At 47.1% G+C, this 27,827-nt stretch overlaps 1 protein-coding gene across 1 annotated transcript; it reads right to left on the reverse strand.

Moving 5' to 3' along the window:
• Nucleotides 1–5,316: 5,316 nt before the first annotated feature.
• Nucleotides 5,317–19,671, reverse strand: Tgm7 (transglutaminase 7; the record flags this gene model as incomplete). The annotated part of the gene is made up of 12 exons (XM_006994060.3): nt 5,317–5,509; nt 5,761–5,894; nt 7,713–7,873; nt 8,122–8,448; nt 10,244–10,486; nt 10,910–11,013; nt 11,364–11,502; nt 13,607–13,784; nt 13,867–13,995; nt 16,759–16,877; nt 18,545–18,790; nt 19,470–19,671. Coding segments are annotated over 12 exons (2,142 nt in total), but the record flags the coding sequence as incomplete, so codon positions are not given.
• Between the last annotated feature and the right edge of the window lie 8,156 nt (nt 19,672–27,827).

Below are 27,827 nucleotides of genomic sequence, written 5' to 3' on the forward strand. Positions count from 1 at the left end.
CCACCTGCAGACTCTTCACTCCCACGCTGGTGCTTTCCAGGGATGTCTCAGGGGTTCACCCATTCTCCCTCCACTCCCCCCTCATGGACTCGGGTGACCCCCAGAACTGTGGCCTGCACTCCCCTCTTCTTTGACAACTTTTGACGCTTCACACCCCGTGTGCCCAAATGATTCATTGGCCCCTTGCTCTCAACCTACCTGCCTTTTCCCCTCGGTTTCTGATCGTGGTGAGTGAGGATACGACACCCAGGCAATAAAGGTGAAATCTGGGCCATTTCTCCTCTTCTTACCTCTCTTTAGCTCATCAGTCCAGTTCAAACCCTGATTAGCACCTAGAATTGGCTCTTCCTCTCTGTGTCCCTCAGCTCTGCCTTCACTGAAACACCGGCTCGTCCGGACAACCACTCCTAACCAACTCCCCCGCCTCCTTTCTCGGGACTCAGCACTACTGATTTTTCAACAGTTTTTGAAATTATAATTCCATTATTTCCTCTCTTCTCTTTCCTCTCTCCATCCCTTCCCATGTACTCCTCTGTCCCAACGTGCTCTATCCCAAATCCAGGGCCTTTGTGTCTTACCACTGATTTTTCTAAAGAGTCAATTCAAACAAATAGTTCCTCTGCTTAGGATCCAAAAGGATATGAATTCTGAACTTCCCAACATCACCCTAAGAACCTTTGAGGTTCATCTTTCTCTCCCCACATGGAGCCCAAGTATGCCAACCCCCTTCAGTTCTCTGATGGAGACCTCTCCTTCACATCTCTGTGTGGGCTCTCCCCCTCCCCCTCTCTCCCAAATGATCTCTTTTTCTGAAATGCTCTCTGTCTGTCTACTTGTCTCCAGGTTAGAGCATCACCCTGCTAAGAAGCCTTCCTAACATTCTACACCAAACTGGGAGTTAGGGGCTTGTCATCCCTAAACCAAAACATTTCTCCATATCATAATTATTAACGCCATTGCCAGTGATTAATAATGACGGTAGACAATAGTAGTACTACTACCACTAATGCAATCATCTTTTAGTACTAGATATTAGTTTAAATTCTTGTGTGATTATCCCTCTTAGTCTCACATCTCTATGAATCAGGAGGGTGTTTTCTTAGATTGGTTGACTGATTGACTGTTTAACTTGAGACAAGGTTCCACTATGTCGCCCTATCTGACTGACCTCTTGCTATGTAGACCAGGCTGGCTTCAAACCCACAGAGATCGTCTTGCCTCTGCCTTCCAAGCTGGAATTAAAAACTGGACATATGCCACTATTTTCAGTCCAAAGATTTATCTATTTTAATGTGCATGAATGTTTTGCCTACATGTATATCTGTATACCACATACATGAAGTATCTTTGCAGACCAAGAGAGGGTTTCAGACCCCCTGGATCTGGAGTTACAGCTGGTTGTGAGCTACCATGAGGGTGCTGGGAACTGAACCTGGGTCTTCTGAAATAGCAGCAAGTGATCTTAACTGTTGAGCCACCTCTCAGTTCCCTGTGAATTAGGAGTTCTTGCTGATCTTATATAGCAAATGAGGAAATCAAGGCATTTGCTTTCCCAAAGCTCCTTGCAAAGAACTACTAGGCTAGCCTTGGAATGCAGCAGAACTCCAGAGCATTGTAACTCTAAATGTTTAATGCAGTATCTAAAATGTGTATGTATGTTTTCAGAACTCACCGTTTGGTATTCGATAACCAATTGGTGTGCTCTTCCCTAGGGAAGAGTGTTTCTCCCCTTCTTAGCATTCCTTAGCTGCCCCTTGCTCTTTGTGTAGGGGTGAGACCTGTGCTCTGCCCCTCACTCTTTGTGTAGGGGTGAGACCTGTGCTCTACCCCTCACTCTTTGTGTAGGGGTGAGACCTGTGCTCTGCCCCTCGCTCTGTTGTCGTCGTCCCCCCCCCACTTTAGCTGTCTTTTGTTGTTGCCCTTGTTCGGCTGATGTTTTAAGATGAGTATGTGTGCTCAGCAGTCCCAGGCAAAGGTGTGGTCCCATCGTCTCCACTCCGAGTCCCTCCAGCAGGTAGTCAGAACTGTGTGACATATCCTTCCTCACTGGCTGGTGCCAGGATTCAGCCTTTTCTTTCTCCTAGCATAGGATTCCTGGAGACAGTCCAATTCCTTGGATTCACTGTTTCAAAAATCTGATAACCAAAGGGAGGGACACAAGTGTCTTTAAGAATATCTTCATTCCTGCCAGGACAGTTATAATCCCTGGAGCAGAGGACAGGGCATCCACATCTGTCCTCCCCAGAGGTCACGGTCAGGACCACTCTGAGACTGGTGTACGGCAGCCACGATGGGACAGGAGAGGGAGGTGGAAGTACCACAGGAAGCAACTCCTTTGCAGGACTCCTGCCGCTCCAGAGAGCTGTTCATTTGCTCCCCAATAAATCTTGCTATGTGCCCTTCTAAAAAAGAAAGAAATCAACAAAAGAAAAAAGGGGGAAGGCTGGAGGGGGGGCAGTTAAAGAGCACTGGCTGCTCTTCCAGAGTACCCAGGTTTGGTTCCCAGCACCTACGTGGTACCTCACAACCATCTGAAACTCCAGTTCCAAGAGAGCTGATGTCCTCCTCTGGCCTTTGCAGGCACTAGGCATGGCATGCACATAGTACACAGACATGCATGCAGGCAACACCCCCTTACACATACAATTTTAAAAATAAAAATAAAAGAAGGAGGGCTGGACAGATGGCTCAGAGGTTAAGAGCACTGACTGCTCTTTCAGAGGTCCTGAGTTCAGTTCCCAGCACCCACATGGTGGCTCACAACCATCTGTAATGAGATCTGGTGCCCTCTTCTGTGTACATAATAAATAAATAAATCTTTTTTTAAAAAAAGAAAGAAGGAAAGAAAAGAAAGAAAGAAAGAAAGAAAGAAAGAAAGAAAGAAAGAAAGAAAAAGAAAGAAAGAAAGAAAGAAAAGAATCACAAGGGCACAAAGCTCATTTGGGACCAGGAAACCAACAGTGACTCTTTTGCCTGAACCTTGGTGTCTGAATAAGTCCTGGGCTCTGAGCCCAAGGAGGTGACTTACAGGTTTGGCCTTCTAGTCCTACAGACCATTAGTCACAGGGTGTGGGGGAAGTGTGGGGAGGCAGGGAGGTAGTTCTGATCACGACAGGATGCCCCTTGTTCAGAGAGGCTGGGCAAGATCTGTGAGCATCACCTTACTTTCCTATCTGGACCGAAGCAGGGCTGTGACCTCAGGAGAGGAACACAAGTAGACTACTCACCTGCCATCTCCAAAGAACCAGCTCAAGCAGGGTGGTCGGGGGAAGCTCCAAACCTTTCTAAGACCCACAGAGACTTGGGAGCTGATTCCAGCCCTGCCTGGAATTTCTGGTATGCCCCGAGAAAGTCCTGGTCTCCTTGTGTGTAGCTCCTGGTGTAACACCCTGGTCCCCAGTCTAGGGAGGATCCTACAAACGACCACAGAGGTCAGCCAGAATCAGAAGATCCAAATGGGGCTTTCTGCCCCCTCCCCCAGCCATCCCTCAGAAATGGAGGCACCAAGAAAGTTAAGGGATTGGGGTGTCCCACATTTTACAAAACACGATTGAATCCACTTTCTAATTTGACCTCTTCAGCAACCTATGGCTGTCATTGTTGCTTCACATCGGGGCATCTAAGGTCTCTCCATGGAATCAAGAGCAAGCACTTAGGGTTGTTTGACACATTGCTGCTAGGTATCATGGACCCCAAACCTCTCGGCCCAAATGTCTCGAGTATGACAGCCTCTATGCACCTTTTCGGGACAGGAAGAGCAGAGTCTCGAGCTATGCTATTGGCCTGACTTGTGCCAACTCTTTGCTCCATTGTCTGGGTATTTCTTTTGCCACCTTTGTCCACAGGAGTCCCTGCCTGGCCTCCTTGGTTGACTCTACTGGGTTGCTGTGAAGTAAGGAGATGAACTCTCCAGACTCTAATCTCTGGGTACACCACACAGTGTGATGAACCTCATACTCTGGACCTAGGGGGATGATCCACTGGAAAGGAGCTTTGAGATGACCTAGCTCATGTGACCAAGGAGAGGAAACAAAACCAGAAGGGTTGCAATAAACAAAACAAAACAAAACAAAACAAAAAAAAAAAACCTTCAAAACACACCACTGAGTATGACTTCGAAAGCCACTTTCGGGGTGAGGAGAAGCAAGTCACCTGAGAGGAAGCCTATGAAGACAGAAATGACTAGGACACACACCCACCCCTTGAAGGCACAGCAGGAAGGAAGCCTGGCTATACCAGGGATGCAGCCAGGACAGAAATGACCAAATGGAGAAGGACATTTGGAAGAGAAGCAAAGTATTAATTTCTGAACGAGTCAGGACAGGTGACCCTGTCCAGAGGGTAGGAGCCACCCAGAACTCAGTAGTCATAAAGTACTGACAGAAATACCCAGGGATGCTCACGGGGACAGGGACAGCTGCCACACTGGGTGGAGCAGGACTCCCAGGCTCCTACTCTTGCACCAAGCAGCTGGGTGTGGGCGGAGCTGGGGAGGCACAAGCCTAGGGGCCAGCCTGAGATTTAAAAAAAAAAAAAAATGACAATGGCTAAGGCAAGCAAATAAGCAAAAGAACTGGATGGGGAGGACGTCAGTGACAGGAGCCAAAGGAGGGCGGGGCCCAGATTCCTGGATTTTAAAAAAATGCCTACCAGGGTGGTAAGAGCATGTAAAAGGTGGGGGGCAGGGGGGCGGGAGAGGATTTCGGTTCTTTCCACATTATCAAGGATAAGCACAGGAGATTTTAGTAACTACAGTGAAGAATGCAAAACGTGGCTCCCTCTGTCCTAAAAACAGCAAAGATGTAAAAGAAGAAGCTGTGGAGAGTGAGGGTAGCGAGAAAGGATAGAAGATGGCCATGTTCGCCAGGTACCTGCTGGCTCGGACGGGAGCTCGCAGGAAGGTAACAGGGACATTCTGCCCGGCAGCTTCTGGTAGTTGGCCCTGCATTTGCTACCTCTCAGGCTCCCACCTCACCTCTGCCTCTACATTCACTCGAGGGCATATGTGTGTAAAGACCTGGCATTAGAAAGGATCCGGTGGGCTTAGTTTGTAGACGAAGCCCTTAACAGAAGAAAGAGAAGATGGGAAGAGCAGAGAGGGCCCGCCCAGCCCCGTAGTGGGCACCCAGGCCAACGGGAACAGTAAGCAGCTTCTTAGCGCAAGGAGAGAGCTCATGCATGTTTATTGCTTCTTCCCATGATGCACAGCGGTTCTACAGCGTTTCGTTTGCCCCCACTACTGAGGTTGAATAAAGGCAACACCTTGAGAAGTAGAAAGCAGCAAGGCTGTGCTGAGGACGGGAAGGGGCGCTGAAACGGGGACACGTGGGAGGGGGGCATCAGGAAGGCTCAGGAGACTGGGGCTGCAGCAATGAAGATGTCCTTGTAGCCTTTGATCTCCTTGACCTCGCTACTGCTGATGAGGACTTGTAGCTGGTGGGGCCCAGCTTTGATGGGGTAGAGCTCCAGCTGAATTTGGATGGTGTGTCCGGCCATCAGAGTCCCAAGGCTGAAAGTCAAAAGCAGCCTGTTGGAGCCTGCAGGATGGGCTGCGTGGATGGGCAATGGGGCAGGAAGCCCTGCTTAGTGAGTAGCGCCCCTCAGTATCACCAAACCGCCAGCTTTCCTGAGGTTAGGGAAGTGGGGACCAACAGGTGACATCTGGAGACCGAGAAGGATTCAGTGGTCCCACGAGGCACAGCTCTTCAGAAACCAGCACCAGAGGAAGATTGGCAAGAGGCCAGTGGTAGCATTACTCACTCTTTTGTTAGCTGCCCGTTGATGAGGCCGCTCCCCTCCAGAATCATGGTGCAATTATTCAGAGCCACCATTAGGGTGTTGGTGAGGGTGATGTGGATGGTCAGGGCCTTGCCCACCTCAGCCCTTTCAAACACCTGTGTGGGGAGAAGACAGAGGTACCCCAGGCCTCACACCCACTCAGTAACTCCTCCTGTGACCACCAAGGACTGCTTAGAACGTAGGCGCCCCTAGTGGTAGAGACAACTATAAACTGAGCCTAACACATATAACAAACTAACACAGACGTTGACCTGTTTTACAAGTTCAGGACACTCTAGCAAGCTGCCACCTGTCATGGATGGGCATAGAGTTTCCCTTCCCACCATCTATTTGAAGATGCCTGCTGGATTTAACTGATGGACTGGTCCCAAAGGGTTAGCAGTGTCTAGCATGTGTTAAGTAGGATCCCAAGCACAATCCCAGTCATTTGTGATTGATCAGTGGTGTCTAACACATGCAGAGGACTAAGGAGGAGTGTCCTGTGTGCCACCTATGCGCCATCAGGGATATCCTTCTACCAACAAAGAATGATGAAGCTGAGATCCCATGATGGATTAATGACAGTCAGGACCTAACCAAGGGGTCTAGATCCTAGCCTAGGAGCTTTTTCCCATCCTGATGTATCTTCACAGACATCAGCAGGACGTACTCGTTTTCCCCCAGATGTGTTCAGTGCTTCGCTCTTGAGGTCTGTGTCATACAGCAGCACAGCCTTAGCCTGTAATGGGAGGCGGGGCTTCTGTTCTCACTCCTGGAGCCTAGGACAATGCCTAGGACAGTGATGATGGGCATCAGTAAGTGAGTATTGAATCCAAATGAGCTCTGTCTGACCAGATCACAACTGGCGGCATGCTCTAGCTTGGCCAGAGAATTAAAGAGTTGGAAGAACACACCCTAACTTACCTGGAACTCAAACAAAAGAACCAAGTCTCCAAAGGGGTATCAAAATCAAGTGGGTGAAGCTAACTCTGGAACCCAGCACAGGGACGGTAATCACCCACAGGTCTTACAGCCGTGGTAACCATTCACAGCCTCCTTGACATGTGCTATGTTGTTTGGGGATCCCATTACAACCAGGACTCTGCTCTGGGTAACCGGCAGAGCCCTGGCTCAGCACGGAGCTTGTGTCTACACTTGCAACTCTGCCCCACTGTGAGCGCCCCCCAGGAGGCCTCCAGCATCACCCGGCCTGACAATCTGAGAGTATGCCCAGGTGAAGACTGCGAATGTGCCAGCCGACTTGCCATGCAATACGGAGCCATCCAACCATTGTTCTGCTGGCTAGTGCCAGGCATGCTGTTAACCAGGCTTCCAGGTACACAGCTGGACTTGGGGTAGGCACTGGAAAAGTCTTTGGGAGGGGAAGGGAAAGGTAGGGAAGAATGCTTTGGGGAAAGACAGCTCAGGTGACAGGAGATAGGGAGGACACACACCCACCTCTGTGGACCTTTCTTAATGCCCTCCTCTGTGGGAGCCACCCACGCCACTCTGGCATTGGGTCTTGAAATCTGAAGTTCACGTCTTGTTCTTCTTTCCTGTGGCACCCCCACATCTTATCAGCAGTCACCTTTTGAATTTGACCACAAGGTCCTGTCTTAAACCTGTCTCCTCTACTCCTCATCCCAAATCATTGCCTTTTCATCTCTACCTTTGTGAAGGGATCTCCTTACGTATACACCTTCACGGTAACAGGCCTTCATCTGTTCTCCACAGAGAACCTTCCTCAGCATCCTCTGCAAAATGTGACCTCCATGAGACGTCCCACCCTTGGTTTATGCAGAGCACCAGCGCTCACAACCTCTCAGCCTGCTGCCTGTGATTGAGAGTAAAGCCTCAGAGACTGTACTATACAGTATGACATGGTACCCCCCCCTTAGAGTCTCTGGGTCCCCATCTCTGTCCAGAGACCTCACCTCAATAGATAAGTGGGGAGGCTCCAGAGAGAAATCTTTTAGGACCAGAATGAACCGCCCTGTTTCTTCAACCTCAGCAATGCCAGACACATGGATCAGCTTTTCGTCTGTCAGCTTGTTCTTGTAATTGTTGTAGGGCAGCAGGAGCGGCCACTGTAGCTCTAAACAGAGGCAAAAACATCATCTTGAGTCCAAGAGATGGGTTACAAAGGAATCGTGCACTCAGAGGTCATTGTTGTCTGACGTGTTAGGATGACGTCACAAGTACTGCACTGGCATCCAGCTGTGCAGCAACAGCATCTTCCCTGACCAGGAAGATATGCATCCTGAGAGAGGGTTTCTCTGTGATTCACAGACCCAAAACTCTCCTCTCTACGGGTGCTCCTTCTCATGCCTGCCACATACTCACCCTTCTCAAAATCCATACTCAAGCGTACCGCATGTTTCCAGAAGGGTTCCCGAGTGCTGCCCCCATGCAGCAGGGCCTGCGCACAAAAGCGTACCATCAGTCCAATGGGGTCCTGACTGTGGGCTCTGTCTGGCACCCTCTGGACATGTAGCGTGAGCAGCAGGTCCTGGCCCCACATGGGTGCCCTAGCCAGGTGGAGTTGCAGCTGCACAGGCTTATCCTTAAAGCCCTCAGACCCTAGGAGATCCAGGAGGGATGAAGAGTCCCTTCTTGGTTCCAGCAACTTCCGGGAAGCCTTAATGAATACAGAGCGCTCCTCAGAGGATCCTGGCAGAACAGATCCATACAGAACAAAGACATCAGTGGGGCAGGGTAGAGAGGACCAATGACGGTCTTGGGAAAACAAATGACTGGACTCTCAGCTGCCAGCCAGAAGCCCTGGCTGTGTGATATACAGTGAATAGCCACACAGAGAGGCATGCAGTATGATGGCTCAGATGGGGTTGGTGCTGCTCAGAGTACAGTCTCTTTGTCTCTCAGTGTTCGGCTCTGTGTTATGAAACCCGGGGACCATACTGGGTTGCCCAGAATCGCTGAAAGTTGAGGTCATGTAATTGCTGAGTGTGGGATTCAGTGTGGTTCTTTGCCATCAGTACTATTATTTTTTTAAATATATTTTATTTTATTTTTATGTGCATTTGTGTTTTTGCCATGCATGTCAGGGTCCCCTGAAACTGGAGTTACAGACAGGTGTGAACTGCCATGTGGGTGCTGGGAATTGAACTCACGTCCTCTGGAAGAAGAGTCAGTGCTCTTAACCCCCGAGCCATCTCTCCAGCCCTATCAGTACTATTATTATCATGACCATCACCATCATATCACCATTATCACCATCACCATCATCATCATCACCATGACCATGACCATCATATCACCATTATCACCACCACCATCATCATCATCACCACCATCATCAAACCGAGAGGCTTCTCTTCCCTGCCTGCATTCTCTCTCCTAAAACACATATTCAAGTCTTTTAGATAGAACTCTATCTCTTCCCCTTAGGAATAACTCAACATCTGGCTCACAACTCAAACTTGCTCCAGACTGTGGATGTTTCCAGTGTGTGCTGCACACAAGCGCATTTAACCCTTTGAGGAGAGCTATCTCATTTCACTGATAAGGAAGCCGAGGCCAGGGAAGATGGTCCGGCTTACCCACCGACAGCGCGTCAGAGCCTTGCTTAGTTCTCGGGTGGCCAGAGTGCACCAAAGCTCTTCACAGGACTGTCCGCTCCCTCCCTTCCACAGGCCCAGAGCCCTCGCCCTCCTGAGTGCCCATCTCTCCCTTTGCCGCTCCTCCCACTGTGATGGACACAGAGAGACAGATGTGTGACCCTGAGAGAGTTACCGGATAAAATGCAGGACCTCCACTTAAATTTGAATTCAAGATAAGCAAATAATCTTTATTGTAAAGTTTGCATACTTACATGCAATGTTGGGAATACACTTACACTAAAAACTATACCCAGTTAATTCAGATTAATAGTGAATTATGTGGAACATACACTCAAAGTTACACCTAGTTAATTTGAATTTCAGATAAATAGTGAATTATTTTTAACAGAAAGGTGTCACACGCAGGGCTGGCATGATGGCTTTAGTGGAAAAGACATCTACTGTCAAGCTTAACAACACGAGTTCAATGTCCCTGTGACGGAAGAAAACCAACTCCTATAAGTTGTCCTCTGACCTGCACACACACACACACACACACACACACACACACACACACACACACGACACATGTTCCTACACATATACATGCATATGTATACACACATACACACAATAAATAAATGTAATAGAAAAAAATTTAAAATGCCACATGTACCATTTGGGACATATTTATAATAATGTATTTGTCTTAATTTATCTGGAATTCAAATTTAATTGAGCATCTTATATTCTTTTTTTCTAAATCTAGGCAAATCTATTCTGGAATCAAGTGACCAGGACCTAAAATAGTCCCCTAGGACTTTGTCATATCAGGGAGGTGGTGGTGTTCTAACTTGGGTCATCCAATGGTTACCCACTCCCTCCCAAATCCAAGGCCCAGGCACCTTCTGGGTACTTGTAGGAACTGGTGATGTCCAGGCGCTCATCTGACCCTACCATCTTGGTGCTGATCGCCTTCCCGATGTAACTGGTATTATGGGCCAGGATTTCCTGGACCTGGCCACCCTCAAAAAGCCAAATGACCTCATCAGCATTCACTTGTGCATACACAAAAGGGGTGTCATAGGGCAGGTGGACATCCCCTTCCTTGATGGCTTTCACAGAGGCCGGACCACAGCAGAACAACCCTGTGGAGGAAGCAGGAATTATGGGATGTGGATGCTGAGATATGGGCCCAAGGCTGTCGCCACGGGAGGTGATGAGAAAGGATGGGCAGTGGCAATAATGCCCCTCACACCTGGGCTTTCTCCAGTTTACCAAGGGCACTGATGCGCACTAATTTGTCTGATTCTCACAGTCACCGGCATTGATGTGGCTGTTGTCAACCTCGCCTTCCTACCTTATAGGAAAGGGAAGAACAAAAAGACTCACCGTTCCCCCAGGCGATCCCACTATCATGGGCGAAGTTATGCCTGAGATCTGACACTGCCTAGACTACAGCCCTGGGAAGGGGGTGAGGTAGGAGACTGCTGTACCACTCTGGCTATGAGGGTGCACACCCTCATTGGCCTCCCAGAGAGCCTGGCCCCTGTCACATGATCCCCACGCACCACTGCTGGTTTGCTGGGGGGTGGGGTCCAGAACCTGCCAGCCATTGTACCCTGGTGGAAGGTCTTTCCGGTTCATCCAGCACTCGTTCCAGACATGGAAGTTCCTGCAGAAAGGAGGGAGGAGCCAGGGCTCATATTTCCTGATGGGTTTTCAGGCACCCGACATTATGCAGAGTGGCTTATGCCTTTGCTTATAATTCTTTTTTCCCTCTAATTTGTATCAGAAAGTAATTATAATAGAGAAAGCTATCAAGGAGCTGGCCATGGTGGTGCATACATTTGATCCCGCACTTTGCAGGCTGAAGCAGGCAGAACTCTGGGAGTTGGAGGCCAGCCTGGTCTACATAGAGAGTTCCGGGTCAGCATAGAGGGACCTTGTCCGATTCAGTCCTGGCTATCACAATTTGTCCCCTACCTGGGATAGCGCTGAGTTTTTCCAGACCAAACCTCTTACCAGATTTTGTCTGGCTTCTGAGTCGGCAGCATTTCTGCGGTTCGGTCATAGTAGGTGTCAATGGTCAGGTTCCCGTCTGTGTTGTGTGCAGAATGGAAATTGGAAACGACGCGGCTTGGAACACCTAAGCATCTCATTACTACAGAGAAGGAGAGAGGACTAAGATCATTTCAAACAATTATTATTTTTTCATGCATAGTTTCCAACCTTCAAACTTGCAGCAACTCTTTTATTCCCAAAGGGTGACACCCGGAGAAGCTTCTGCCTGCCTGCCCATCAGTGGTATCCATCCACAAAGTGGAAGAAATCATTTGTGAGCCACTTAAAACAATAATAAACTTGTCATTTCTGGCTCTTTTCGTCCCCAGCAGTTCTCCAAGTTAAAAGCAGAGAGACTAAAACACGTGAGAATCCAAAAGGGTGGAAAGGTGTGGCCACTTTCAAAAGAGAAGCTGTGTGACTGGAGATACAAGGCTTAACGTCTCTGGGTTAGCCTCCTTGTAAGAAAGTGAAGAGTTGAACTGGATGGCTTTCAGTTCTAAAATTCCGATTCTGCCATTCTATTTAAAGATACAAGTTGAGAGAAAGAAGAAAAAAATGAAAGGGCTGGGGATGTAGTTCAGTGGTAGAATGCTTGCCTGCCACATACAAGGATCTGAGTTCATTCCTCAGCACAACAACATATGTTAATAATTAAATAAACAAATAAGAGTAAGGCTATGGCTAAGCATCCATTCCATGGTAAAGACGATGGATGACATCAGAAATTAAAAACTGTTCTCCATCTTTGCTAAGCCAGCAGCGCCCTCTTGTGGATCCTCAGGACGGTTCGTAAAGCTAAGATTTCACAGGCACATTCACTCAAAGCAGACATTATCATACCACGCTTCACACACATACACAAACTAACTGCCTACAACCAGGTGTGATCAAGAGCCAGGCGTGTCTTGGGACGTCTGCCAGTGAGTCCAGGAGAAGTCTCTCCTACCCACTCTTCCAAGGAGGGCAGAGTCTACAGAGGCGGCTGTCACCCGTGTTTCTAAAGTCCCCGGCAGGGCCACGTGTCTACGCCAGCACTGCACTGGGCTTTCCACACATCTGCAGGGCACCTGGGGCGCAGACCTAAGCTGCAGGTTGCCAGGGCAGCTTGGCAGTCACAGTTCTCTCCATTCACCAGCCCCAGCACTCTGGGAAGCGTGACGATGGACGGGCTTGCAGAGGGGGCCAAGCCATGGATCTAGTCCTTCTCCTGTTCATGCTAGGATCTGAAGGTTCAAGGGGATCTTATAATGGCCACCTGGCTCCCACGGGATCTCCCACGGGCTACAGGAGGCCAGAGTAGTCACAGACTAAGTAAGCTGATGAGGTCGCTTTATGTGTATTCGGATTTAAATCTCTGTCTCTGAGGACCCTGAACATAAGACTATGCTTCCCTTCAATGAGTCAAGGACAGAAGACTGTTCTCACCCTATGCCCCACCCCCTTCCAATGGAATCCACCTGTTCCTGCAGAAAACACCCAGCACACAGTGTGACTAGACACCCCCGTAGAAGATGTGCTTTTGCATGGGGGAGACTGGTAACACCTCCGTACCCCAGGCTCTTCAGCTCCCCAGATACTTGGGCCAAGAATTTGGCACTGAATTGTAAACAGTTGGTATGCACTCAATTGAATAACGTGTGTATTCTCCTCACGGGTAGTTAGCAAGGTAGCCAAGCTCTAATTGTAAGTCAAGTCTCTCAGGGAGGTCTACCTGTGAGGTCGGGCTATCCAAGGCTGTCTACTTACACTTTCAGCTTCCACCTCTTGGCCCAGTGCAGCAAGTGGGAAGAAGTGTTCTGCCTTTTGTGGGGACTACAAGTTGCTCTATCCAAATGGCCACCTTTCTCTCTGTCTGTCTGTCTCTTGGGACAAGATCACATCTAGTACAGGTTAGCCTAATTCCCTATATAGCCAAGTAAACTTCCGATCCAACTGTCTCTGCTTCTCAAATGCTAGGATTAGAGGCATGACCCACCATGCCCAGCTCAGGTGCCCACTACTAACATTCTTCATCAAAGAGACTATGGAGTGATTGCAAAGATCGTCCCCTGGAGGCTGAATAGTGTGCACACTGCTCCTAGCCATGGGCCATTGCAAGCTCTGGGCCCTTCATGAGCGGCAGTGGACTCTGAGAGCAGGGATGATTGTGGCCTGACATGAAAGAGAAATTAGAAAAAGTCAGAGGGTAAGACTTCACTCACCCGTGCACATAACAGCAGCAAAGACCCAGCACTGTCCATATTTCACAGGCTGCCCGCCCCTGGCTGACCACTGCCGCAAGATGGCCACACTGCCATTCCATTCCAGAGGGCTGATGCCCTGGGAGTAGTCCTCTCCCCAGTTCCCCTGAAGCACACCACTGTCGTCATTGCTGTTGATCTGCAGAGCAGACAGGTGGGTTTCCACAACATCCGGGAGATGCTCAGGCTGTTCTCAGGCAGGGGCAAGCTTTTGCTCTTACCATGGCACTCACCACCCTGCAGACGTACACCACGTCGCTCCTCTGAGAATGGTCTTTGGATGGGTTCTTTAGAAAGTAGAGGCTCTTGTTCAGGATCTCAAAGCAGATATCAAGGATGTCCTCTTCGAACTTACAAGGTATGTGAAGGGAGAAATCAGAGAAAAGCAAAGATGTGTAGAGTCCAGAAACTTGGGCATTGACAAGTTTTTCAAGGAATGATGTGTTTGTGAGAGGAGGCCTGCAGGGCTTAGTCATAAGACAAGATCCTATGTCGGATGGAAATCAAGTTGGAAATGCATTGAAATAACGCTTTAAAAAACTAAGCTATGTGGCTCTTGACAGAAAACGCAAAAGAAACCAGGCGGTGGTGGTGCACACCTTTAATTCCAGCACTCGGGGACAGAGCCAGGCGGATCTCTGTGAGTTTGAGGCCAGCCTAGTCTACAGGAAAAAAAAGAAAGAAAGAGAGAGAGAGAGAGAGAGAGAGAGAGAGAGAGAGAGAGAAGAAAGAAAGAGAGAGAGAAAGAAAGAAAAAAGAAAAATGCAAATGATTTGAGAGAATGGGAGAGAAGGCTTTTTAAACCCAGATTTAAAATGATAAGACAAACAGAAAGAGGAGCATGAAGACATTTCCCTGAAGTATTTTAGCATGGTGGATCCCAAGGACCTAGGTCATCTGTCTACAGGACTTGTGGAAACAGGGAAAGACCATGTGGATGAGTATTTGCATGATCTCATATTTGCAGATGAGACCAGCATTTGAAAGAAAGGAGAAGATGGCAGAGAGTATTGGAGTGAGGGCTAATGCTGATGCTGCATGCCTTGGAAAAGCCAGGATAGGCTTATGAGATAGGCTCACAACATGTGTTTGTGACGACCCTTTGCCTGTCAAATGCACCATTTTCCATCTCAGCTTCAAAACACTTCACAAGTTGCAGGAGTTGGGGGATGGGAGAGTGTGATCTTCCTCAGCAAAGCTCCCAACATCCCCCACCCCTGAGACTAACAGGGAGGGAGAGACCGAATGGACCATGATTGGTGGCTGAGAGTGGAAGTCATCCACAGTCAAAGTCCCCTGACCCCACCTGCTGCACGCAGTAACGGGGCTTCGCAGTAACTAGATATTTGATGTACTAAAGATCTTTTTAATGTATTGAAATTAATTGGGCTGGAGAGATGGCTCAGCAGTTAAGAGCACTGGCTGCTCTTCCAGAGGTCCTGAGTTCAATTCCAGCAACCACATGGTGGCTCACAACCATCTGTAATGAGATCTGGCTTCCCCTTCTGGCCTGCGGGGATACATGAAAAACAGAACATTGAATATATAATAAATAAATAAATCTTAAAATTAATTAAAAGTGAATTAAAATTCACTTTTTCAGTTGTGATCATGAGTTGTGGTTAGTTTTTTCAGAAAGAATCTTTATCCTCTGTGACTATATCCTGACATGTTATCAATTAAATGATACACTATCTGTGATTTCCTGCCATAGGTCCAGTGCTAAGAAGGGCAGCGGAGGCGCCTAGAGCAAGGTTGGTCGCACCTTCCCATAAAGGGCCAGTAGCAAATCTCTCACCTGGAAGCCCATAGGCTCTGTTTCAACTCACTTCTGCCACTAAGCCTAAAAGCCTTCAGCATCAGCTACATGAAGGAGCATGCCTGAGTCCCAGTGAAACGGTATTTATAGACGCTGATATTTACAGACACGTCTCGTGCTCTCTAAAGTCTCGAAATGGTTTTCCTTTAAAATTCTTCCCAACAGTTTCAGAGCATGAGAGGTATCTTTCCTGGCGACTCATGCAAAGGCAGTACTGCTGCAGCACAGAGGCAGGAGGATTTCAAGTTCAAGGCCAGTCTGAGCTACACAGGAAATTAAAGGCTAACCTGGGAAATCAAGTCAGTGAGAACCTGCCTTAAAAAACATAAACAAAAAGCCCCCCACCAGGGTGGGATGGGGAGAGGCAGGATGGCTCCGTGGGGAAAGGGGTCTCCCACAAACCCACATGACAGGAGTCTAATCCCAGGGCCCACACAGTGGATGGAGGGAAATGACTCCCTCATGTTGTTCCCTGGCTTCCGTATGTGCCATGGCATGCATGTACCTATACACGTGCACACACATGAATAAATAAAATTAATTAATTAAAGCACTAGGAGAGGGACTGGAGAGATGGCCCCACAATTAGGAACACTACCTGCTCTTCCAGAGAACCTGAGTTCGATTCCCAGCACCTACATAATTTACAACCTTCTGTAGCTCTAATCTCAGGGAATTTATCACCCTCTTGTGGCCTCCTTGGGCACTAGGCATACACATGGTGCACAGACATACAAACAGGCAAAATGCTCACAGACACACACAAAAAAGATTTTTTTCCAACAAAGTGATAGGAGACATTGGCCCATGGGCTGTTTTCAAATTATAGAAGAATAAAAGGCTCTACTGGCCCCTAGTGGGGCTGGTAACTGAATATAGAAGTTTACTACAGTTGTTGGTCAACTTTCATCATGCTCTGCTCCTTTCTTTTCTTTCTTTCTTTTTTTCTTTTCTTTTCTTTCTTTTTTTTTTTTTTTGTTTTTTTTTTCGAGACAAGGTTTCTCTGTGTAGCTTTGGTGCTTTTCCTGGAACTCGCTCTGTAGCCCAGGCTGGCCTCAAACTCATGGAGATCCGCCTGTCTCTGCCTCCTGAGTGCCGGGATTAAAGGCGTGTGCCACCACTGCCTGGTGCTCCTTTCTTAATAAAGCATAAAAATCTTGAAAAAAAAAAAGCCATATGTTCTTTGCTTGCCCCTCTCGTTGGAAGGGAAATTGGCCAGCACTTCACACTGTCTTAGTTGGCTAACAGCCCCCAACACACCCATCCCAGGCCCACTTCCAGGAGCGGGTGTTACCTGCCCATAGTTCCAAGGCCTGGAGGTAATAGAATTTTCTTGACCCTTGTAAACAAAGCCGTAGTCGCTCATGACATACTCCTGCAGCAGGGTTTCACTTGGCAGGTAGACATCATCCTCTGAGCAGTGAAGAGTAACAGAGAGAGAAAGAAATCACCAGGCCAAGAACAAGCCCGAAATTAAAAAACAGCATAAAAGTAACAATGTCTTTCTGGAAATAAGAGGAACAGTCAACGGGTGACTGAGGGTAACAGAAATTAAGACTGGACCCCCATAAAAGTTAGCTATGTGCTTCTTCAGAGGCCAGCAACAAATCTATGCTATTAAAAATTACAGAATGAAAATTATAAGATTATTCTAGACTTTTGGACTTTTGGGAAAATACAGAAAAAAATCACTCATTCCCACTACTCAGAAATATCCACCAATACACTATCTTCTTGTTGTATGCATATACATAATTAATTAGAATCAAATTAAATTCCACTTGCTAAATTATTTCACTTAATGTCACAGTATGGATTTTTTCTTTTCTTTTCTTTCTTTCTCTCTTTCTTTTTTTCTGTTTGTTTTGTTTTACGAGACAGGGTTTCTCTGTGTAGTTTTTTTTTTTTTTTTAAAGATTTATTTATTTATTATGTATACAGCATGTATGACTGCAGGCCAGAAGAGGGCACCAGATCTCATTACAGATGGCTATGAGCCACCATGTGGTTGCTGGGAATTGAACTCATGACCTCTGGAAGAACAACCAGTGCTCTTAACCTCTGAGCCATCTCTCCAGCCCTCTCTGTGTAGTTTTGGTGCCTGTCCTGGATCTCATTCTGTAGACCAGGCTGGCCTTGAACTCACAGAGATCTGCCTGGCTCTGCCTCCTGAGTGCTGGGATTAAAGGCATTCGCCACCACTGCCTGGCACAGTATGGATATTTTCATCATGTTGCTAAAAATTCTTTGTGGGGCTGTAGAGATGGCTCAGTGGTTAAGAGCACTGGCTGCTCTTCCAGAGGTCCTGGGTTCAATTCCCAGCACCCAAATGGCAGCTCATATCTATAACTCCAATTCCAGGGGGTCTGATACCTCATAAAGACACACATGCGGGCAAAACACCAAACCAGATAAAATAAGCATAACTGAATCATTTTTAAAAATTCTTTGTGGGACCAGGTGTGATGTTGCACAATTTCATCCCAGCACGTGGGAGGCAGAGGCAGGTGGGTCTCTGTGGATTTGAAGCCAGCCTGGTCCACTTAGTCAGTAGTGCTACATAATTAGAGCCCATCTCAAAACAACAAAACCAAAACCAAAAACTTTATTAAAGTGATTTTTGCAGTTGAGTATGGCGGTGCATGCCTATAATACTAACACTCAGGAGGCAGAGACAGAAGATCATGAATTCAAGACCTAGACAACACAGCAAGACCCCATCTCACAAAAGGAAAAAGAAATTAAATAAATACACTTAAGGCTGGTGAGAGGATTGGGCAAGTAAAGGCACTTACTGCTAAGCCTGGTACCCCGAAGTCAATCCCTGGGACCCACATGCTGGAAGGAGAGAACCAACCCCACAAGATGACCTTCATACATGTAGGTGAAAACACACACACACACACACACACACACACACACACACACACACACACAAATAAAAAAAATTTTTTTTGTTTCAGCACATAGTAATTTGTTGCACAGATATGCAATGATTATCTGCCAGGCTTTGCCAGAAGACCCTGAAAGAACATTCCCAATGCATCAGATTAGCACTACACACTGGGAGCAAGTCCTACCTCTACTCCATGGGTTAAAAAGCAAGATGAAATTCCCCAGTGGGTAAGTCACACCAGGACCCTGGTCCCGAGAAATCTCTGTCTTCAGTGTGTAATGGCCAATGACTGCACTGGCTGGTGTGAAAATCGAGACTTGGAGAGAGTTGTTGTCAATGGTGAAGTCAGCAGCACTCCAGACATTCCCAGGCCGGGTCTGGATGAGCGGGAAAGTGGCTCGGGTCCCCAGAAGCTCTGTGGGCTCTGGTCCTGAGGAAGAGAGAAAGAAGATCCCAGAGGAAGGCTCAAAACTCTAAGTGATGGAGCTGGAGGCATGATGGTTCAGTGGTTAACCTTGCATACTGCTCTTACAGAGCACTGGAATTTGGACCCCAGAACTCATGTAAGACAGCTCAAAATTACCTCTAACTTCAGCGGCAGGGGATCTGATGCCCACTTCCAGCCTCTTGGTATGTGTACACACACACTTAAAAGTAGTAAGATAAGTGTGGTATATGATTCCCTGTGGCCTGGCAGAATGCCTGCCTTCTCCCAACATTTGCCTTTTGGTTCAAGGCTTTTTACTGACATTTAAGTTCTCTGGGTGTCTGATGTTTTTTTTTTCCATTTCCAATCTGTAAAATGAGAGCCTGGTAGGACCAACTTAAAGTCTTCCATGAGAACTGAAAGGAGGTCATGGCTGGGGAGTTTTACAGCCATGCCTGTATACTTATACGTTGGCTGTTGTGACTAAAACATCACAGTTTGCTGAGCTGGCCAAATATTTCTTTAATAGGACCAACAGTACTGAGAGGAGGATCCTGGGGGCCCCAGGAGAGAGGGGAGGGCACCCCAGAGACAGGTGGCAAGACCCCTTCTCCCAGGCGAGCTTTACTAACTCTTTCTGTTTTGAGGGAACCAGGGGAACCTGAGGGCAGAGCGAGCTCACCTGTCTCAGCCACAAAGGTGAGGTGGTCCTTCTGGGGCTGGAAGGGTCGGTTGAAGGTCAACGTTAAGCTGAAGTTCTGAGCCCGGCGCAGGATGAGCTTCGTCAAGCCCATCTCCTGGGTGTGATGGTCCTTGTTGTTCCTGGGGATCTGCAGTTCCACCGACCTGAGCTCCAAGGCTGCCACTTGGGGAGGGAGGACAGGTCACTGCCCAGCTGAGATGTGGAGTCATTTCTACGGAACCTGACTGACATTCTGCTCTCTGCCTGCTAATTTCATGACAACCTCAAAGGGTAACTCAGGAGTTCCTAGCAGGGGAGAGGGAGGACTGTCAGTCCTAGAGACATCAGTGCTGGAGGATTGGTGTCCCACAGGGCAAAACAAACCCCAGATCATGGAAAGTCACTCTATCTATCATCCTGCTGGGTTAAGAATAAACACACTGGGATTTTGTATGCATGAAGTCGGGCTGTCTGGAGGCTGGACATCTGCTACAAGGCAAGTCCCTGATTTCAGGTATGGGGGCAGGGGCAGGCTTACTTTCTGATTCTCAGTTTTGTTTCAGGTCTATGTGGGAGGTATTGTGCGTATACACCTAGTGTATAGTAAGATTCTCCTAGCACAATAGACAAGTGTATGAAGCTTCTAGAGTGACTTGACCCTAGGTTATCACCTTGCCAAGTCACTTGGGAGACCTTGACCAAGTCATCTAATATTCCTATACATTAATGTGTTCATCTAACTAGTAGGGAGATGATCGTGTTCCTATTTCATAGGCTTTCCACGGGCCTTCAGTGAGGAGGCACGCATGCGAACCTCTGCACCATGCCACACACAGAGAAAGTGCTTGGTAATTCTTAGCGACTCCGAGTAGCAGCAACCACGCAGCTCACTTTGAATTTGCTTTGCTGCTCCTGCTACTGATGTTCATATTGCATTCACTGTCAATAAAAAATTCATTAGGTCTTTCCTCTAACAGGTCCAACCTATTAGTAGGCTGTGAGTGACTACCTCCAAGCCAAACCACCACCATCCTGGGGCGTTCAGCTGTGCCTGCTAACAGAAAGATGACCCCAGGCAGGCTTTGCTGACTGTTTATACCCACTCTGGAAAAGTGAGGAGAGTCATGCGAGCCTTACCAGAGCCTCCAGCCACTCCCCACCACCCGTTGTATGCAACTCTACCTTATTTCGTGTGGCTTCATGGAAGGGTTACAGTATGTAAGTGAAGGGAGGGTCCAGCTATGCAGCCCAGGCAAAGGCCCTGCTTGGTAAAGGCTTCCCCGGGTGCAGCCTGCTCAAGGAGGAGCCTCCGCATCCCCGCAAGTGCCCGTCCCCTGTGCTCTGTAAGGAAGCCTAACAAACTCACTGGTTCCCCCGAGGGGACTTTGTCAGAACCCTTCTTTGTTGGTCACTGGGACTTTAGTTTTAGGAGGAGGGGTGGATGCTGCTGATGTCTTTCCACAGGAGGAATTTTAGCAGCATAGGTTATGGAATCAACTGAAGGGAAGGTAAAAAGGCTTAAGAGACTACTGGTCATCCAGGTATGATCCCAGGGACCTACATGCTGGAGGGAGAGAACTGACTCCCTAAAACTGTCCTCTGACCCTGATATGTGTGCTTACTGTTAAAGTGACACACACACACAAATATAATATATAATTTTAAAAGCAAGGTGACCAATGAGAAAAACAGGATAGACAGTGCCACAAAGCATGGGACACTGGAAAAGCGAGGGAGGACAATTTTATGTGCAGATGAGTCACGGTGTGAATTATGGGTCATGGTGAAAAGTGTGAAAGCAGCTGGCCTAGATCCTGTTGGAAGCTGACTATACCTCATATCCTTGAGGGGTCTGAACTGGTCATACGAAGACCACTGAATTTCCCAGGAAGGCGTTCCACCCCAAACATGCCTTCCAGAGGCCCGCCCACCTTGAAAGCTCATGCACCCTGAAAAGGAGTGGAGACGGTCCTCACATGTGCTGCACAGGAGAGAACAGAGCGGAGGCAGGCGTTCCTGACTGCTGCTCTGCTCACTGCTGGAGCACAGCTGGCCTTTCCCCAGCCTCCCTTCAGTTTGGGAAGCAAAGGAGGGAGGGAGGGATGCTGCCTTCTCTCAAGCCCAAGGCTGCGTGCATGGAGAGACACAGTCACCACCAGATACTTGGGCTTTCTTTTTATCCCATTTAATGTAATGATGTGTTGGCTCACCCAAGGGCTTTTCGTGTCAAGGAGACATGACTTAGAATAAAAGGAAAGGCTTCCAATGAAGCCAGAAAGGAAAGCCAAGAGACTCAGGAAGAAGCTCAACAATGCAGGAAATCCAGTAGAATCAATTAGAAAAACACGTCAGCGCCCACAAGGCCTGACTTGGACGTGGTCCCACTGGAGGTAATGGTGTGAGTAAGAGGCAGACACAAGACTCCTGGCGCTGACTCGATTAACACAATGACAGGGGTATAAAAGGATGAAATTATATCCGGATATATTATCAGCCTTTAAAAAGGGGTGGGAGGAGACATCAAAACAGTTGTCTGCCTAGGAGGAATCCTCTGAGAAACCCAAACCTGGGCCGGCCTTGCTCCCCGGCGGGACGCCATCCCTCCACTTGGGTCTTGGTTCTGAGGGAATCACAATCATGCATGGGGCTTTCCTCAGCCGCTGAAGATCCCCCACCCTGGGATTCTTTGCTTTCACAACACCTTTCTTTTCTGCAGAGCATTGAACGGCATCTAGAGTTAGCCCCACAAAAGCAGAGACCTTGGTCAGCTCGAACCTGGATCCCCCTATGTCCGGAACCACACATTTTAGAAAATCATGCTTGTGTTCAGAGAATTCCTACTACAGTCCAGACCATTATCCGTGTCCAAAATCATTTATATTCTCACAAATACTCTGTAATAAAGTGTTAATATTGTTCCTGACATGAAGAGGGTTCTGGTCAGAACTGGGGTTCAAGCCCAAGCAGGCTGGCTCCAGTGTCTGTCTATCCCTTAGTCTTTACCATCTCCCGCCTTCCCCAGGAGGCAGGTGCTAAATAATGGTTATTAAATGGACAGGTGCATGTGCTTGAACTTCAAGGAATGGGGCATCAGAAGGGCAGGCAAGGGGGCCATGGTAGTTCAAAACATAAAAGTGGCTATAAAAACTAAGACTAGGAGCCAGACAGTGGTGGCATATGCCTTTAATCCCAGCACTCGGAAGCAGAGGCAGGCAGATCTCTGTAAGTTCAAAGCCAGCCTGGTCTACAGAGTGAGTTTTAGGACAACCAGGGCTATACAGAGAAACCCTGTCTCTAATAATAATAATAATAATAATAATAATAATAATAATAATAATAATAAACAATAATAATAGATCTGTATTTGATCTATTAAAATATTAAAATAATAGCAATACCCTGTTTGTTGAAGGCATGTGGAAATAGATTGCCTCATATATGACAATGGGAATATAAAATTTATTCATATACAGACCTTTCAGAGACAGGATCCTTGGAACAAGCTGGCTAGCCAGTCTAGCTGAGTCATCAAGTTCTGGGTTCAGTGAGAGACCCTGCCTCTCCTACAAGGTGGAGACTGAACAACAAAAACACCCAACACAGTCTAGCCTTTGCCTGTACAGACACAGACATGAGTGCAAACATGTGCGTATGTACACACACACACACACACACACACACACACACACACAATCAAAGAATAAGGAGAAATCATCCCCTAGATGCTAAAAGTAAAATAAAAGGTACTGGAGATTATAGGAAAGGTTTCATTCCTTCAAGTTTTTCAGTGTGTCCAACAGCTGTTTTGGGGAAGTGTCACTTTGATTAAAGATGGGCTTTGAACAGGAGTGGCTCATCAAAGCTGTACTTTGAGATTAACTTAGCTGTGGTGCTTAACCCAGACCAGATGAGGGAAAGCCAAGGGTGGAGATGGTAGTGGCTGCTGTTGCAATGATCTAAGTTGAAGGCTAATGGGAACTTAAATACAGGGGACGGGAAGAGCCTGAGAGGGACCACCCATGTGCAGAAGGGACCGGCCTCCACGGGTATGTGGTAGCTAATAAATAAGTGTTGCAATGATGTGATTTGCAGGGCTTCCTAAGGCCCCTGCACGTGTAGGTGAAGATCAGGGCCAGAAAAGGAATCCATTGCCAAGGCCTGGGATGCTTCAGGAAGAGACACCAAAGGTAAGTTACATGTGGTACAACCAGCAAGAGAATTGGCCTCTGCCACCAAATTCCAGCTGAATTCAGGGTCTTCCTCTGCCTTACACTGCATTTGTGCTAGCTCTCTCTCTTTCCACTTACTATATTATTATTATTATTATTATTATTATTATTATTGTTATTGTTATTATTATTTGAGGACTTTGATACATACTTCACTCCTTTTTATTTCTTCAGTTTTAAAAAAAATGAGAAATATTACAATCTATGCAGCAAAAGTTTATGAAATGACTCCTATGTGGTGAGATTACTAAAATGTTCTGCAGGTATTTAAGTATGAGAAAATAAAAATTTCTCATAATTCAAAAGCTTAAATCCAAACTCCTCCAGAGTGTGGGTCCAACAGACTCTTATCTCCCAGGTTCTTATAAAATAACTGACTCTCTCACACTGTGTCCTCCAGATGGACCATGCCCATGTCTAGACAGCCCTAACTCTCCCTTACGCTCTCTGTGTCTCTACCACACCAGTTCTCCAAGTAAAATTCAGCACCTACCTTCCTGAAATCCTTTCAACGCGCTTTGCTTTAGAACATAGGACCCGCCACAATAGTCATGTCTGCAGCTCTGTAGCTGATATTTAGAAAGTGTTAAGAAGGCTCCAGGCTTTCTGTGCACATCTCCTTTTATCCCTACAACCATCCCATGAGCTATTATCAACCTCATGCGACAGATAAGTAGAAAGATGATTAGTAAGGTCAAATGACTTGCCCAGTGGCACCTACTTATTGCCATTTAAATTTGGTTTGACTAATAGGCCTAGTTCCTCACCTGGAAGGTGGTCCTAGAGCGGACGATTCCTGACCTTCCCTTCCAGACAGCCATCTAAAGAGCAAAGAAACGGACAGACCAAGAGGAGCTGCTCTATCAGAGGAACTGAGGAGCCATTCTCCAGTCTGGGGTTCTCTGTCGAACCCAAGGGGGGCCAAACAACCATGGAAAAACCACAGCTCCATTTCCACCGCATCATTCAAAGGTGCCAAAGAGTGCAGAAACGGGGGCATCAGATGCAGCTCAGGTGCTAGAGCACCTACCTTAGCGTGCACAAAGCCCTAGGTTCAATTCCCAGCACCACCAGGGCATGGTGGTCTGCACCTGTAATCCTAGCACTTCAGAGGTGTAGGCAACAAAGTCAGGAGTTCTAGGCCATCCTCAGATACATAGGAAGTTTGAGGCCAGCCTGGGCTACCTAAGACCCTGTCTCAAATGACCAATAACAAACAAACAAACAAACAACAAAAAGTATAGAAGCCCTTAGGTAGCTTAGGAGGTTGGAACAGAACCAGCCCCAGGACCCATCTGTTCTAGTTCCATCCTCTGCAGTTCCTTCAGCTCAGAACCACCTATTTTTCAACTCCTTACTGCTGACTATAGTGCTTCCTTGAAGTGTTTTTGCTGAACGGGTGTCTATGTGACTAATTAATTGTTTACACCCCAAGCCCAGGAGTTTCAATAGCTGCTCCCAAGCAGAAAGCAGTTCCTGGGTTGGCTGCCCAGGTAAAATCATTAAGTCTCTTGGCTCATGAATAAAAGTAGCTATAAATATTAAAGAGTCATCTTGTCATGATCATAAAATGCAAACTGAAACCGTAATGAGATCCATCTTTGGTCTATTGAAAATGCTTGAAATAACAATCTATTTTGTTCAGAGCATATGGAAATGAGATGCCTCCTATAGTGAGCATGGGATTATATATACATACAGACTTACAGTCAGCTGATGCCATGAACACTTAAAGTGGATATTGCCCTTGCTCCGACATTTATTCTTTTAGAAGTTTTGCATATAAAATACTTCTGTACATCTCTACAAAGCTCTACCAACAGGGGCATCCACTGCAGCATGATTTGTAAGCATAAATACTCCTAAATGATAAATGCCCATCAGTAAGAGACAGTAACTAATGAACATGCTTATTAAATAAACTGTGCCCATATGTCCTACTTGGGCTTCCCAAGGCCACTCCAGCTTCAAATTTTAAAGGCAGGATGGTCTACAGCTTCAGGAAAGAAAGTAGAGGACTGTGTGATATGTTCCAAATGAAGATGGGGAAACAGGAGGAAGGAGACAGGTTACATGGTGAGCCATCCACTGCCGGTGCAGGCTCTCTGGTGCAGGCTCTTTGGTCTTCTCTGCACTCCTCCCTTCCCAGGCTCACTCCCTCTCCTGACTTACCACCTCATAAAAGTGAAAGAGATTGCCAGTACTCACCGGGATCCATCTCCCTCAGGTCAGTCAAGGGCCCTTCAAGTGGCCAGCATTAGGATGCCGGTCCGATGCCTCTCGGAGTGTTAGAGTCGTCCTTCCATCATGGAGTTGGGTGGGGCTGCCACTTCCTCCTCCTCCCATCCCTTCCCTGAAATTTCCCGTTGTTCCAGGTGCCTTCTAGCTTAAGGAAAGAAGCCCTGCCTTAAGCCTTTAAAACGCTTGCTGAGGGGTTTGTTTCTGTGCCCTTCTGCTAAGCTGCGAAGCACCCAAGTGACGTGGAAGACAAGGCTCCAGTCTGTCCACGAGCTCTTCTGTCACCTCAGGACTCAGGGTCACATTCATTCTAAGCCCTCTAGACTGGCGTCTCCCAACAGTGTTGGTGTTGAGACAGGAATGACTGGCAACAGAGTGGTCCAAGGAACGTAACCGACGGAGTCACAGAAAGGGACTGTGCAGCTCGTTAGGACTCACGCTGAACTTCACATACCGAAGAAAAACACGGCATAGGGAAACAGTGAATTGCCCAGTAGATTAAAGCGAAGCCAGTGACATTTCCAGGGACAGGGAGAAATGTCTCTGACAAGTTGTTAACTAATAGGAGCGGAACATAAAAATGGTGCCTTTTAGCTGTTTACACAGATAGGCCCATTTTTAAAAGATGAAATATAAGAAAAGGAATATCTGAGAATAATTATGAGCTTCCTTTTTACATTTCACTGAGTGAAAAATTAAATCTATAGGCAGTACTTAAGAAACGCTGCATCAATGAGATGGCTCAGTAGGTCAGAGCTGAGTTTAGTCCCCGGGACCCTCGGGGAGAAAGGACAGAACTAACTCCTAGAGGTCATCCTGTGTCCCCCATGCACACCAAAAAAATAAGTCTAAATGAATAAGGGGCCGTCAAGATAGCTTAGTAGGTAAAAGCACCTGCGTGCAAGCCTTGCAACCTGGGCTGCATTCCAAGCCCCACATGATGTGAAGAGAACAGACTCTCACAAGTTGTTCTCTACTTCTCCAATGGCAGGAGAGTCTCCACAGACTTCCAGTCACGTGTTCACACCTCGAACAATGAATGAGTGAGGAAAAGAAAAAAAGAATTCAAGAGCAAGTGAGAAGATAGGTAATAAGGCCACAGCAGGAGGTCCAAGTGTGCGCTTGCGCTTGTTTGTTTGTGTGTGTGTGTGTGTGTGTGTGTGTGTGTGTGTGTGTGTGTGTGTGTGTGTGTACCAGACTGACAGTTTTTAAAAAAGCAAACTTTCCATTAAACACTCCTGGGGAGGAATTTAAATTGGTCAAAGAATAAGCGCTGTGAGAAAACAAAGCCTTGACACATTTACTCATTATTGTTAAAGGTGTGTAAGAGGCTAATGAGTGTGACTCACTGAAAAGTCCTACACCTATTGTAGTTACAGCTCTCAGGCATATTCCCTGCCTGTTTTAAGATGTAAAGTGTATTGAGAAAATAGTCCCCAGTCAGACATGTTAAAATCACTCAAGTATTTTCTCACCATCCATAGACTTTATTTTGTCAAAATTGCCCTATTTGGGCTCAAAAGAATAACTAGTTGCTGGTGTCAAAAATATCTTTTTTCTTTTTTCCCTTGGAGGAGGGGTATGGATGGTGTCTGAAACTTACTGTGTAGCCCAGGCTATTCTCAAACTCACACTCCCTGTGTCTCAACATCCAAGTCTTGGATTACAGGGATGTGTGCCACTGCTCTCAACTTTAAGAATATTTTCAGCCAGGTGGTGGTGGCACATGCCTTAACCCCAGCACTTGGAAGGCAGAGGCTGGTGGATCTTTGTGAGTTTGAGGCCAGCCTGATCTACAGACGTTTCAGGACAGCCAAGGGTATGCAAAGAAACTCTGTCTCGAAAAAAAACAAAACAAAACAAAAAAGAGTATTTTCTAGTAGAAATATAT

This window comes from Peromyscus maniculatus, chromosome 4, assembly GCF_049852395.1.
Source record: "Peromyscus maniculatus bairdii isolate BWxNUB_F1_BW_parent chromosome 4, HU_Pman_BW_mat_3.1, whole genome shotgun sequence".
Taxonomy (NCBI): Eukaryota; Metazoa; Chordata; class Mammalia; order Rodentia; family Cricetidae; genus Peromyscus; species Peromyscus maniculatus.